Source organism: Physeter macrocephalus, chromosome 9 (genome assembly GCF_002837175.3).
Source record: "Physeter macrocephalus isolate SW-GA chromosome 9, ASM283717v5, whole genome shotgun sequence".
Lineage (NCBI taxonomy): Eukaryota > Metazoa > Chordata > Mammalia > Artiodactyla > Physeteridae > Physeter > Physeter macrocephalus.
In genome coordinates this window covers 75877083-75892477 of record NC_041222.1, presented here as the reverse complement: position 1 = coordinate 75892477, position 15395 = coordinate 75877083, and the positions used below count along the sequence as shown (strand labels likewise).

Sequence of the window (15395 nt, the reverse complement as noted above, 5' to 3'; positions counted from 1 at the left end):
AAAGACTGTGACAACTCATGTGAAATGTTGTCTACCAAGGAAACTCAGTAGAGACTCAGGTTTTATTGAGGGCTGGTAATGAAGGCATTCTCTGCCCAGCATGTACCAAAATTCCAGACTACCAGAAGGAAAGCAGGTGTTCAACATAAACCACCTTGTCTGTACAAACACTTTGAGCACAGTGAGCCACTCTTACCAGTTAGGGTGTTGGGAACCCTCTTAGGATCCAAGTTCCCAGATACCAGCCAATGGACAACCTCTTAAGCAGGTCTTTCAAAGGATAGCAGTCAGGTCTGCTGTGTTAACTGTTTTCTACAAGTATCCTTGATTTGGTTTGTGATTATTTTGTTTAGGATTTTAGCATCTCTATTCATGTGTGAGATTAGCCTATATTTTCCTTTCTCAAAATATTCTTGTTAGATATTGTAACAAATTAGGTTAGCCTAATAATATAGGTTAGGTAGCATTCCTTCTCTTTCTATACTTTGGAAGAGTGTGTGAAAAATTAGTGTTATTTCTTCCTTAAATGTTTGGTTAAGTTCACCTGAAAAACATTTGGGATTGGAACATTTCTTTGTGGAATGTTTTATTATGAATTCAATCATATTTTATTTTTGCCCCCCTTTTGATAAGGTTTATTTGTCTAAGAATCTGACAACTGTGTCTAAGTTTTCATATTTATTGGCATAAGTTTGTAATAGTCTCTTATCTCTTTAATGTTTTTAGACGTGTGATATCGCCCTTTTCATTCCTGGTTATTTGTGCCTTCTCTCTTTTTTTTTTTCCTTGATCAACTTCACCAGGGGTTTATCAATTTTATTAGTCTCTTCAGAGAAGAAATTCTTGACTTTGTTGATCTTCTCTAGTATATGTTTATTTATTATTTAATTAATTTCTACCCTTATCTTTATTATTTAGTTTTTTCTGCTTTTTGGGGGGATAGGATCCTATGCTATCTTTCTAAATTCTTTAGATGGATGCTTAGTTCATTGATTTTTAGCCTTTCTATATATTTTTAGCCTTCTGTAATATATGCATTTAAATTTATATGTTTCCTCCTAAGCTTATTTTTACCTGCATTCCACATTTGCCTCAAAATATTTCCTAATTTTTATTGTGACTTTTTTCTTTGACCTATGGGTTATATAGTTATGTTATTTCCAACACATGGAGGATTTCTTTTTATTTTTTTTAGCTTAGTTGCCTTTATTAATTTTTAGCTTAGTTGTATGATTTCAGTTCTTTGTGTTGAAAATTGCTTTATGGCTTAGCATAAGGCCAGTTTTTGTAGATACTACAGAAGTGTTTGAAAAGAATGTGTATTCTGCAATCACTGGGTTCTCTTAATCCTGTTTATTCTGTTATTCAAATCTATATTTTTACTCACTTTTTGGGGGTCTTTTTGTCATATCAGTGATTTAGAGTGATGTTAAAATCTCCCACTATAATTTTGGATTTGTGTTGAGAATAGTGACCATTTTTGCATTATATATATTTAAGCTCAGTTATTAAGTACATAGAAATGTAGAATTGTTACATCATCCTGGTGAATTGACCTTTTTTTTAAATCACTTTTTACCTCATTTTATCTCTTCTAATGGTTTTTGCCTTAAAGTCTATTTTATATTAATATAGCTATACCAGCTTTCTTTTGATTAATATTTACATGGTATCTCTTTTTCCATCTTCTTTTTAATCTTTCTGTGTCTATTTTAATTGTGTTTCTTGTAATTAGCAGGTTAGATAATTTTACAATTCTTTCTGACTGTCCTTATCGTTTAATTGGATTACTTAGTTCATTTCTGAATTTAACATAATTACTATTACATTCTGGTTATAATCCCACCATTGTGATTTTTACTTATCCTATCTGCTCTATGTTCCTTTTTCTCTCCTTCTTACCTTCTTTTGGATTAATTGTGTATTTTTAAATTTACTTCATTACCTTAGAAGTTGTACTTTCACTTTTTTTAGTGGTTATTCTGGAGAGTATACCATGCACCCTTGACTTAATACAGTCTAATATTAATTGGTATTTTTACCCTTTTCCTAGAGAGTATAAGGACTCCATTTAATATCCCCCGTCAACTTATATGCTATTGATGTTTTATATTTTAATTATCTGAATACATGACTTTTAAAATAAAGTTACATTTTATAGCTCAGCATTAACACAGTGAAAGTTTAGGGTTTTTTTTTCTCCTATTTAAACATTATAATACATGTGAAATATTAAGATGAATGACATTTCTTGTTTACATAATTTTGTGCTTATAAAACAAAGATTGATGTTAGAGCTTTCTCGATTGGATATACTTCAAAATTTTTCTTTAGAGGATATGTAAGAATCTAAACCACACACGGTGTCTCTCCCCACCCCTCCGCCCCCCCAATATAATTTGTTCTGCCTTTGATTTCCAAGTTCTTTCTCCCACGACTCTCAATTGCCTGTCTTCTGTCTCTTTGTGTTTCTGGCTTTCTTTTTCACTAGTAAAGGCTTTCACTTCACTGCACCTGTTACCACTTTCTGTCCCCTTTGCTGTCACCTCAGCTATTTGCAATTTTCTACACTTTTCAACTTTCTGGTCTCTTGTTACTTCTTGGATTTCACTCTGAAGGTTCGAACTTTTATAAAGATCAGCTAATCATAGTGCTTCAGGTTGGCAAGCTAACCAATCACAGTGTGTGGGGCACTGTCTTGCACACTCTTTAGGCTGTATTTATTGGTGCTTACTATGCAAAAGTTTTTACCACTCAGGACAATCCTAAATTCTTGTGAGCACCAGAAGGCTAGTCTTTGTTTTTTTGTTTTTTGGGTTTTGGTTTTTTTTTAGAAAAAAAAATTTTTTTTTTTTTGGCTGCGCCACACACCCTGCAAAATCTTAGTTCCCCGACCAGGGATGGAACCTGCGTCCCCTGCTGTGGAAGTGCGGAGTCTTAACCACTGGACCGCCAGGGAAGTCCCAGAAGGCTAGTCTTTGGATAAATGAGGTTTTACTGTTTTGTTAAGGTAGTTGTAATTTTGGTCGATGTACAGTTATTTTTAATCATTACACACATACTGAGGTTCTCTGTTTTTAAAATTCTTATCTCTTTTCTACAAAGAATGAAAAAATAATAGAACAACAACTTCTTGTGGATCAACTGAGTGAAGAACTAACAAAACTTAACCTGTCAATGACTTCGTCAGTTAAGGAAACTTGTGGAGATGGGCCAGATGCCAGGATACCTGAAAATAGGCCATATACTGTACCATTTGATACCCGTTTGGGGCATTATATTTATATTCCAGCAAGATCAGTTTCCAGGAAGGTAAAGTCTAAGCATTAATTTCTTTCTTATTATGAGATTTTAAAAATATCGTGTATAATATAATATCACAGTGTATTTGTATAGTCTTAGGTTTTTTTTCCATTTGGTTTCATACACTTTTGTTTATACTCTTCTTTTTAGTTTGTTATGTATACTCTTTTTAAAATCATGCTTCTTTTTAATAAAAAAATTAATAGGTAGGAGAATGTATAGATATATTTGGAAGGAATAGTTGAAGATAATGCTTACATTTATCAAGGAGAAAAAAGCTACCCTTTGCCATTGTATTTTCAGACATGACTAAGTCTGATACCTTCATGAATTTTTTCTATCTTTAATTACACCAAGTTGATGAGGTTGGAGGTATTTATTTTGACTTATTTGGTCTGTCTGATTATTTTCAAAATGACATTTATGTGTTATTCAGTCTTGCCAAGTCTGACATAATCAAGACTATATAAAAGTGAGTATGAAGTTTCATCTTAATTTTTATTTATTTATAAAAAATATGTGTGTGAGTGGTAAACATGTGCACACACTGATTTCTCTTGAAAAATCAAGGAATCTCCACCATGGAAAAGACTAATTAACAGATTCATGAATTTTGGTTTCCATTTATTAATTTTAGGACTGGAAATGATTTGTTTGAGATCTGTACATTGGTTACAGTCAAAGGGATAAGAAATATGAGAGGTGTCATAGACTTTGCAGTCAGGCTGGCTTGGGTGTGGATACCATCTCTATGGTGTAGGCCTGGATGGATGACTAAAACCGTGTGAACCTCAGGCTCCTTATCTGTCAGAGTGGGGGACCTGCGGGGGTGTATGGAGGATTTACATGAGATGGTGACTCCAAAAGTGCCTAGCACACTGCATCCTAACACATGTTCATGGGGTGCCCCTACTATGTCCCAGGCTCCATGCCTCAGAACGAGTAGGACAGATGCTACTGTTACCTCTATAGTTTTCAATTTTGAGTGGTTGGATTTAAAATTTAAACCATCGTTACTATTAATTTCAGTTAAACTTTTTAGAGTTATTGACATTTTCTTCTTGGTTGAATACATGGTAAATTTTCATAGAACATTTGAGAAGAAAGATAAGGTCTTCGTAGGATTCAAATTGGATATCTATTAATTCAACTTAATTTTATATCAAGTCTTCTGTATTAAAAAATTCTTTTTTACTATTGGCTAGTAATGTGAAAGAATTTCCTGTTTCTGTTCATTCTTTGTTTTTTAAAAAAAATTTTTTTTGGCTGCGTTGGGTCTTCCTTGTTGCAAGTGGGCTTTCTCTAGTTGCGGCGAGCGGGAGCTACTCTTCGTTGCAGTGCGTGGGCTTCTCATTGCAGTGACTTCTCTTGTTGCGGAGCATGGGCTCCAGGCATGTGGGCTTCAGTAGTGTGGCACGTGGGCTCAGTAGTTGTGGCTCGTGGGCTCTAGAGCGCAGGCTCTGTAGTTGTGGCGCACGGGCTTAGTTGCTCCACGGCATGTGGGATCTTCCCTGACTAGGGCTCAAACCTGTGTTCCCTGCATTGGCAGGCAGATTCTTAACTACTGCGCCACCAGGGAAGTCCCTCTGTTCATTCTTTTATTTTATAATAAGAACAACATTCTTTTCTGAGTATAAAAGTTAGACATATTTATTATCTCTCTCAGTCTCTGTTTCTTTCTCTTTTTACTAGACGTTCATACACGCGCGCACGTGCACGCGTGCGCGCGCACACACACACACACACACACACACATTCTTTGAGGAGACAGAGCTCCATGGGCTCTTGAGAAGGGGTTAGGCCCCTCTGTTCTTTTTTTTTTTTAAGATTAAAAAAAATTTATTTATTTATGGCTGTGTTGGGTCTTCGTTGCTGTGCACGGGCTTTCTCTAGTTGCAGTGAGCGGGGTCTACTGTTCGTTGCAGTGCACGGGCTTCTCATTGTGGTGGCTTCTCTTGTTGCGGAACACGGGCTCTAAGCATGTAGGCTTTCGTAGCTGTGGCATGTGGGCTCAGTAGTTGTGGCTCCTGGGCTCTAGAGTGCAGGCTCAGCAGTTGTGGCACACGGGTTTAGTTGCTTCGCGGCATGTGAGATCTTCCTGGACCAGGGCTCGAACCCATGTCCCCTGCACTGGCAGGCGGATTCTTAACCACTGTGCCACAAGGGAGGTCCCTAGGCCCCTCTGTTCTTATCTCTAGTTGTTTGATTAGACCTGAAACAGCCATGACTGGAATAAAGACTTCCACAGTTATTGTTTCAAATTAGCAAATTATTATTTTTTAAATGTTAATTAGTTTCATTGCCCCCTTTCACTTTCAAGGGTTTTGGTTTGGAAAACATATTATGTGGTTACCATAGCGTAGGAGAGGGCAGATACACTATAAGACTTGTAGCTCGGGCTTCCCTGGTGGCGCAATGGTTGAGAATCCGCCTGCTGATGCAGGGGACACGGGTTCGTGCCCTGGTCCGGGAAGATCCCACATGCCGCGGAGCAGCTGGGCCTGTGAGCCATGGCCGCTGAGCCTGCGCGTCCGGAGCCTGTGCTCTGCAATGGGAGAGGCCACACCAGTGAGAGGCCCGCGTACCACAAAAAAAAAAAAAAAAAAAAAAAGACTTGTAGCTCCTCTGTGGTTACAGGTAATCTCAAAGTTCCCTTATGACCAAGTGGGATTAAGATGTAACAGAAAGAAAGAACCAGTGAGTTTGCCAAAATATTGTTGTGACATGGAAGGAAAACACCCGACCAGAGAGTCTCTGCATTATGTTGAGGAATGGCAACACTTACTCCCAGTGCTGTTTCCTTCACCATGGATGGACATATATTCAAATTAGCAAATTCTTAGTTTTGTTTTTAAAATTTTCCTTCTACCCTAAAAGAACCCTTCTAGCCACTAAAAGAAGGGGAAAAGGGAGAAAATGCAAAGGTAATATGATCAGCAGTTTTGAGAGTTCTCTTGCTCCTATTGTGTGTCCAGGAATCCTGGCCCCCACTCTTGCTTGGACTGGTTACTGCAGCAGACATGAAGGCTTGCATGGAAAGACACAAAGCCTGCCAAGCCTTGTTCAAGTCCTGTTTCCTGTTCCATTGTTCTAGAGTGAGCGGAACGTTTCATATTAAATACCAAAACTAGTTAAATTAAGCTAAAGAAGACGTCTGAAATGTCATTTCATTTTTTCACCATTTCATTTTTTCCTGGATTTCTGTCTCCTTGGCAGAAGTTGAGCTAATATTTTCCAGCTCTAATATTTTCTTTTAGAATTTAGCTCAAATATTTTCTTGAAGTAAAAATAGTCTGACAAGGGAAGTATTTCCTTGACTTAAAATACTTTCAAAGGAAAAGGGGAACAATGGCTTAATTAGTTTTTAAATTGATTGAATAAAGATTGAATATATGCTTGTTTATACATATTGGAGGGAAAGAGTGGAAAGATCTTATTTATTTTAAAAGTGTATTATATATATATAAAACATATATATATACTTTTGTAGCTAGCTTTTCTCACTTAATGTATCACAAATGCTTGACAGTCATTAAACATTCTATATCATGATTTTGACAGATAATAATATTTTATCCTAAGGACATACCATTGCGTACTTTTTCCTATTGTTGCACATTTAAGTTGTTTGCAGCCATCTCTTAATCTAAAAAGTTTAATTCCAAAATGGAATTTTAGGATTTATCTACTTATGTAGAAATCCTAAAGAAATTGCCCTTCACAACTAAATAGTATAATTTACCAAATTATTAGGAAAAACGAGAAAGAAACTCATTTGGCTCAACAGATACCAGAAACTCATCTAATGTCAACTCATGTAAAATTGAATCTAGATTTAAATTTAAGGAAAAAAATGTAACAGAGGTTTCTATTTTCTTAATGTGGTAAATATGATATAATTAAAGCCAAATGCCAGTGTTATATTAGTACATACCAAAAAGGCACTTTGGAAGGAAAAAATTACAAAGTGGTACCAGTCTTTACTTAGGTTTAAAATTTTACCACATATGCTGATGATGCTACCATTTTTCATGGATTAAAAGACTCACATTTTTTTTTTCACTTTATCATCTTTGGTGGTAGGATATGTTTTACAATTGATGGTATGTCATAGATGATAGCTTTTTTCTTTCTTGCTGGTATAAAAATAATGGTGTGTCTTACAGTTGATGACATTTTAGATTTGATAAAATATTGTATTATGAAAAGGAAATAAAAGCAATAGGTAAATAATATCACTTTCAGTACTTGACATAATTGTACAGTAAGAAAACCAACAAAAATGTTCTTAAGGGATTTTTCTTTCTTTCTTTCTTTCTCTTTTTTTCTTTTGGCTGCCTCGAGTCTTAGTTGCGGCACGCGGGATCTTTTATTTTCATTGCAGTGCGTGGGCTCCTCGTTGCAGCACACAGACTTCTCTGTAGTTGTGGCATGAGGGTTTTTCTCTCTCTAGTTGTGGTGCGCGGGCTCCAGGGTGCTTGGGCTCTGTAGTTTGTGGCATGCGGGCTCTCTCGTTGAGGTGCGAGAGCTCAGTAGTTGTGGCATGCAGGCTTAGTTGCCCCGTGGCATATGGGATCTTAGTTCCCTGATCAGGGATCGAACCCGCATCCCCTGCATTGGAAGGTGGATTCTTTACTACTGGATCACCAGGGAAGTCTCAAGGGATATATTTTTTTAAACCTTCTGGAATCTCCAATCTCACAAAAGTGGAAATATCTGTAAAATCTTTTCTGTTTTTCCTGAATGAATTACATTTTTATTGAGTCACAAAATTCTTATGCATTAAATCCCATACACTGAAGTCAACAGCCTTTTCAGTTTTCATTAAGATTTTATCTTTCACACAAAGGCCATGTTTTTTCTCACAAAATAATTAATTAGTTTTGCTTTTTAATCACTCCTTTGCATAGATTGTTGATCATGGTGAAGCAGAGCTGTGTGAGATGTGTCTGCTGAGCTTTGACCAGGTTCCCTTGCCAGCCCAGCACTCATTCCTGCAAAACATACCAACTTCACAGTAGCAAAATGACAAATTACATCTTATGAACCTTTGTGGAACTCTCAAATTCAACTACAAAATTAAATATGTGAAAGCCACAATCTGTGGTAAATGAGTTGCAACACATCTCATGAAACAAAATCAAATGCATCACTAGTGAGAAGAGATTATCTTATTGTATGATTTTTGAGAATATTACTCTCAGGTCTGGGTACAACACCTAAGTCAAATTAGATTATTTTTGGAGAAGAACCAAGTTGCTGAAGGACCTTGGAGAAAATCTGAAGTAACTCTAGATTTAGTCTGATTCAGAGGAGACATCATAACTGCTTTCAAATATTTGAAGGCTGTTAGACTTTGTCTCTAGAACTAGGAGCAATGAGAAGCAGTGCTAAGGCAATATAAAGAGGGATTTATTAGTGAGAACTGTCAAAGTAATATGAGAGGTCTCAGGGCTTGTGCGGGTCCCCACAGCAAATTTGTTCAAGCAGAGGTTAAATGATAATTTGCAGTATTACAGAGGAGAGTCAAACATGGGATGAGTTGAACTCTAATCTTTAAAGTTCTGTCCAGTCCTGTTGCTATGTAATTCTCAGAAAAAATGGTTAGAATAAAAAAATTGCCTTCTAGTTGGATACACTTCAGTTATCTGAATTATTACTCAGCTTATTGAGTACTTACATTGTGATCAGTGTTGCTTGGGGTAAGGTTGCAAATGCAAAAATATTCTTTGTTGGGAGCGGGGAGTGCAGAAGCAACTGAAAGAAGCAGGACCCAACACTTAGGTAGGAAGGGGCCAGATTATAGAAGGCTTGGTGAGCCAGAAGAAGCTAAGAACCATTCTTTTGGGTGGAATGACTGTTAAGGAATTAATTTACTGAATGTTACTCATTGTGGCAGAACCCATTTGGTATTCATTATTAAGCTGGGTCATTTGCTTTTCTTTGTAAAAAGAAAATTTTAAAGCAAGTTACAATCCCAGAGAACAAAGTTTGATTCTGAACAAAAAGTTTTATTTGCTCCTGAAATAAAGCCCTCCTCCCAGCCCCCAACCCCACCCCCAACAAAGAGAAACCTTGAATCCTGTTGGTTATGGTACAGGCAGCCATGCTAGGTACAATGTGCTTGTTAGATAAATACTTCTTGAGTTGGTTCTTCTGTAAATAATCTCCATACCCCAGAATTGGGAGGCCACCTAGAAAACTTTACCCCCCATCCATCATGGTGCTGATGTGACGGATGGTCTTATTAGGTGACCAACAGTGGAGGCACAAAAATCAAGTATCAAGGAATATCCAGTATCAGGTTGGCTTTCCTGAGAGGCGGTGTGTAAAGGACCTACGTCAATTGAATCTTCACACCATGTGATATACACATTCTACTGTATGTAGTAATTTTAATAGCTTATACTGATTTATATTAATAAATTGAATGTCTCCTCTAAGATCTTATTATTTACCTTTTTTGAGAAATTACCCTGAGGTTTGGTTATAGAGAAGTGGTTAAAAAGGAAATATTTGGTAACAGAAACTAGAATAAAAGTATAAAGGCAATATCTAATTCATTGTTTTCCAAGGTGAATTTTTGAGAACTTAAGGCCAATAGAATAATAATATAGAAAGTTTCCAGGCTAGTCCATGAAAATCTATTTATCCCATGATACATATTAAGTGTCACTTAGAGCATTAATTCGGCTCTCCCTGACTACTACATGTAAAGTCTGAATAAATACATTCAAATTTCCAAATCGGGAATATTTTGCCCTGGCAGAAGGAGTGGTAGTGGCTCTGGATTTCTTCATGTGGTGGGATTTGGATTAGAGGGGAATTGCAGATCCTTAGCAGCACTGCAATTCTCCAAGTGTTCAGAACTGAGAACATTGCGGTGGGGTGGGTAACAGTTGTCTCCTATTACACTGTGTATGGGCTTCACATTTGTTGGGGAGTGCCTGAGCTATGTTTAAGAGCTGTGATGTTGGGACTTCCCTGGTGGTCCAGTGGTAAAGAATCCGCCTTACAGCGCAGGGCCTGGTCAGGGAACTAAGATCCCACATGTCAAGGGGCAACTAAGCCTGCGCTTAGTGAGCTCAACTATTGAGCTCACATGTCTCAATTAGAGCCGGCGCGCCTCAACTACAGAGCTGCGCACCACAGCTAGAGAAGAGAAAACCCGCAGGCCGCAACTAGAGAGAAGTACACATGCCGCAATGAAAGATCCCGCGTGCCGCAATGAAGATCCCGCATGCCGCGACTAAGACCCAACGCAGCCAAAAATAAATAAATAAATAATAAATAAATCTTTTAAAAAATATATTAAAAAAAAAAAAAGAGCTGTGATGTTTTCACTCATGCCTCTTTTTGGTTTCATTTTTGAGTGCTATTTTCCATGAAGCTATACGAGCTTTCTAGAAGAGGAAGAGCTGTGTATAGATTCTGAAAGAAGTGTGTGTCCATGAGGCACAATAGTATTGTGAAATGAATTTTGACTTTTTTTGTGGGCGGGGGGGGAATGTATATTTTCAGTGATTGGCTATTTTAAGAGTACCTGTCTAACCTCTTTAAAAAACATTTTGAGTGATAGGATAAAAACAGACACTTTAAAAATCACGTTTTTTGTTGTTGGGTGGCGGAATCACTTGTAAGGTCTACACAAGTCCTTCTGTATACTCTCTGGATCGACTAGTTGCCGGATTTCGAGCACGAAGTCAGATGCTGCTGGGTCACTTAGAAGAGCAGGATGAAGTCCTCCACTGCCAGTTTTCTGATAACAGTGATGATGAAGAGTCAGAAGGCCAAGAGAAATCTGAAATTAGGTATGTTAATATAGACTGATTTAATAAACATAATTACGTGATGTAATTAATATATACAGATGTAGGTTTTTTTCATTAAAGTATATCTTTTTCCATTTAGTAGGAGAGTTAAGTGGTTTTTGCTACATGTACTGTCAACTAATGTGTTATGAAACCAGTGTTTGAACACAAGTCATCAGTCTAACAACTGTAAAATAATTTTGCTTTAAAGCACTTATGGTGGTTGAATTTTAATTTTCAGAGAGAATGATTTTGGATTTCCTAATTCTGCTGCCACAGTGGCAACAAACATGATGAATTTTCCACTGGGTCCAACATGGTGGGGTATATCTTTTTATTTTGTGGAATATTAGTAAGTTCCATTTATTTTATATTAATCATTTAAAGAATAATTAATCAATTTAAAGAATAATTTTGGGGGAAACTAATATGAGGGCAGATTAGAAACCACTAACAGACAAATTACCTTTGATCCTGATATATTTTTTTTTAGACATAAAGGATGCTCGTGGATTCAAAAGCCAGGCTCTGTTTGTTCTCTTGTTGAATTGAATGATATTCAGGATCAAACACAAAAGTCAAGATTGGAGAATGAAGGTACACAGACTTTCTCAAGTACTTTAGATCTAATATTTATGACACCTCTCTTTTTCTTCAGGCAATAATTTAAGAAGCATCTGGGAATTCTCCAAGACGGGAACTTGATTAGGAGTGCTTTCCTGGCTTTTCTTTGTGTTCTCTGCTCTACCTCTGATTTTTTGTTCTTTTTTACTCCTTAATGAAAACAGTTTTTCCACCAATCAATTCAAGCTAGAGTTATAGGCTAAATCTCTCAGAATGGGGATTTTATATTCAAACGTGAGTTGATATACATTGTACTCTTGACTTCTTTAAAATGCATCTTAAGTAATTTACTAGCTGTCTACTGCTCCACTGGCACCCATGCCTACCATTAGTGATATATTTGACGTCAGAGCCAACTTAGTCTAGTGGGTGCTTATAATGTTCACAATTGACGAGAATTTTTATGCATCAAAAAACAGCATAAAAGACATTTATGTTGCAAAAAGTATACGCGGAGATTTTAGCCCATTTCTCTTACCCTATGTGTGGTCACAACACCAAGAGTAAGAGTACAGAGAATATAAATAACGTGATAAATCCTACACTGTGAAAATAGCATCTTTTTAAGAGCCTATGGGGGACTTCCCTCGTGGCACAGTGGTTAAGAATCCGCCTGCCAATGCAGGGGACACGGGTTCGAGCCCTGGTCCGGGAAGATCCCACATGCTGCGGAGCAACTAAGCCCATGCACCACAACTACTGAGCCTGTGCTCTAGAGCCCATGAGCCACAACTACTGAAGACCGTGTGCCTAGAGCCCGTGGTCCACAAGAGAAGCCACCACAATGAGGAGCCTGCTCACCTCAATGAAGAGTAGCCCCCGCTCGCCACAACTAGAGAAAGCCTGCATGCAGTAACGAAGACCCAATGCAGCCAAAGATAAATAATTAAAAATAAATTTGAGCTTATGCGTGTAATATTAAAAAATGAACGAGATAAATTTTTAAAATGTATAAATAGTGTAGATAAGTGCTACCCAAGTAGCCATCCTTGAACTGTTTGTTACTGGTCTACAACCAGGTAGGAAACTTAATGTCAGGATGTAAATCAGTGCACCAGCTCCTTCACTGAGGAAGTCTCACTGTGAAAAAAATGTCAGCTGAGCTAAAAGAGTGAGGTAATTGATTTATGTTCCGGTACAAGACAGAAACAAACAGTGTGAGGCCACACTCTTATTAGCCTGGGGTAGAGGGAGACTACATTCTCTGATTACCGTTAAACTATGAGCTAATAGGAAAAAAATTAAAACCTCTACCTATCTGGAGATTTTATATCTTTCTTAAATAACTCGGGTTAAAAAAAAAGTCAAATTGCAGAATATCTAAGGGTAATGAAAAACTGTATCAGAACCTACAGGATATGACTAGAGCATATACATATGTTTTAAGGAAAGGAAAACTCACTGTGAGCTGGGAAACTGAAGTCCCAATTGCCATGTATTTTTTCCTTTTTTTTTTCTCCCTTTCTGTCTGTCCCTTCCTCTGTTACCTCTAGACTGCTTGTGTGTCTGCCTTTTTTTTTTTTTAACTCTACTTCTGTCAAATATTTCTGAGCAGATAGTTTTATTTCTCAGTTTTGTTTCTTTTATTTTAAAGATTTAAAGATTGAATGTCTCCAGGAGAGTCAAGAGTTGAATTTGCAAAAATTAAGGAATTCAGAACTCATACTTACTGAAGCTAAACAAAAAATGAGGGAACTTACTATCAACATCAAGATGAAGGAAGGTCTGATTAAAGAATTAATTAAAACAGGTAATAGTATCCTGTGAACCTGCTTATATGAGAAAGGAAAGCTTCTAAAGTTGCTTCTGATGTTGTAACATTTACTTTAATTTTTGATGCTCAGGACTATCCACGTTAGCTTGGAATTCATTCTAACAAAGTGTCCTCTCGCTGAAGACTTCCCCAAACAGTAGCTACTTCAGCCCAAACAGTAGCTACTTCAGCCAAAATTAATAACAATGACAGTTATACTGTATTTCATCAATTTTAATACACTTTTCACATTTTAATATCTCTGAAATCAGGATGCATCTTAAAAATCAGTGGTATTTTAGCATTTTGTCATGGTGTAATTGGTACTGTATTTTTTTTTTCTTAGTGGTTCATAAAATATTGGCGTGTTAAACAATTTATGGGGTCACAGATTCATTAAAACATTGTTGTAATATGTATTTTGAAGTTAGTTGAAATCATAGAATTGTAGAGCCAGAAGACAACTTACAGTGCATTTAGTTCAATAACTCCCTTTATTAAAAAATTAAGAACTTTACGGTATACCAGTATAACAACCTGTCCTGGTGATTATTCACCCCATGACCTCTAGACTCTTACTTCCCACTGCCACTAGTTTGCCAGTCTGGTTCAGGACAGTTGACTATTTAGAATAAACCAGAACCAAATTTTTAGGGTCAGTAGCTGGGCTTAGAATGAAAAGAGATGTATAAATATCTATATTCTATTTTTGTCTATGTTCTAAATATTCATAAGAAAGGCATTTAAAAAAAATTTATCTTTAACAAGTTCCAATGAAATGAAAAAGGAGAGGGGGCCAGCTCTATATTAAAGGATTCCTAAGAAACATAACAGTAAGATGTACTGTGACCTTGTTTGGATTGTGATTAAAATAGACTAATTGTAAAAGACATTTTGAGACAGTTGGGGAAGTCTGAATAGGAACTGGTGGGTATTAGCATTGTTAGGTGTGATAATGACTTTTTGGTTATTTCCATATTCTGTTTAGATGCTTATTGAAGTATACATAGGTGATGACATTATATCTGGGATTGCTTTAAAGTTTTAAAGTAAATTAAAGAAGAAAAAAGGTATAGATGAAGTAGCTTTGGCAAAATCTTGATAACTCTTGAATCTGGGTGATGGACTTTCATTATATTATTTCTCTGCTTTTGATATGTTGAAAAATTTTCATAATAGTAAAAGAAGAGAATTCGGAGACAGATTATGGGTGGTAGGAAGACAAAGTGTAGTAAGCAAGAGGCCAATGAGTCACCCCAAATACCTTTTAACTGAAGTTTGATGCCAGCAAAGGTAAACTGCAAATTCAGAACAAAAGATGAACCAGGGAGAAGATAGAATGGCACCAGATGGGGACAGTCATTAAGGAACTAATTATTAAAAGGACAGGTGGCAAGTTGTGTTTGATGGGGATGGGAGGGACAGCTGGATTTTTAATGCTATACCTTAAATAGTTACTGCCCAGCTTTTTAAGAGTAGGGAAATTTTATGTTTTTGGTGTTTTACTTAGTTTTTAAACATACTTTATAATTGTTATTATTATTATTATTATTATGAAGGTAATGATGTCAAGTCCATAAGCAAACAATATTCTCTGAAAGTAACAAAACTTGAACATGAAGCAGAACAGGCGAAAGTGGAATTAACTGAAACGCAAAAGCAGCTAGAGGAACTGGAAAACAAAGATCTTTCTGATGTTGCTTTGAAGGTAAAATTACAGAAGGAATTTCGTAAAAAGATGGATGCTGCAAAGCTAAGAGTCCAGGTAATTTAAAAAATATAATTGAGAAAACTTATTTAAGGCTTCCTGATTTTGAGGATTCTTGTACCTAGTTAGGAAAGAAATAGGATTCAGTTTTTACTAGCGGGAGGAACTGGATGGCAAGTTTTCTTTTCCAGTATGC

The 15395-nt window shown here is 36.6% G+C and overlaps 1 protein-coding gene across 6 annotated transcripts in view; it reads left to right on the top strand.

Moving 5' to 3' along the window:
- KIF27 (kinesin family member 27) overlaps nucleotides 1–15395 on the top strand; it is a 91423-nt gene that overhangs the window by 26022 nt on the left and 50006 nt on the right. For all 6 annotated transcript variants that reach the window (XM_024132892.3, XM_024132887.3, XM_028494089.2 and 3 more), the window contains 5 exons: nucleotides 3106–3312; nucleotides 10945–11114; nucleotides 11608–11711; nucleotides 13333–13488; nucleotides 15051–15256. In XM_024132892.3, coding sequence (XP_023988660.1) covers nucleotides 3106–3312; nucleotides 10945–11114; nucleotides 11608–11711; nucleotides 13333–13488; nucleotides 15051–15256 — 843 coding nt within the window. The remainder of the gene's footprint in view (nucleotides 1–3105; nucleotides 3313–10944; nucleotides 11115–11607; nucleotides 11712–13332; nucleotides 13489–15050; nucleotides 15257–15395) is intronic.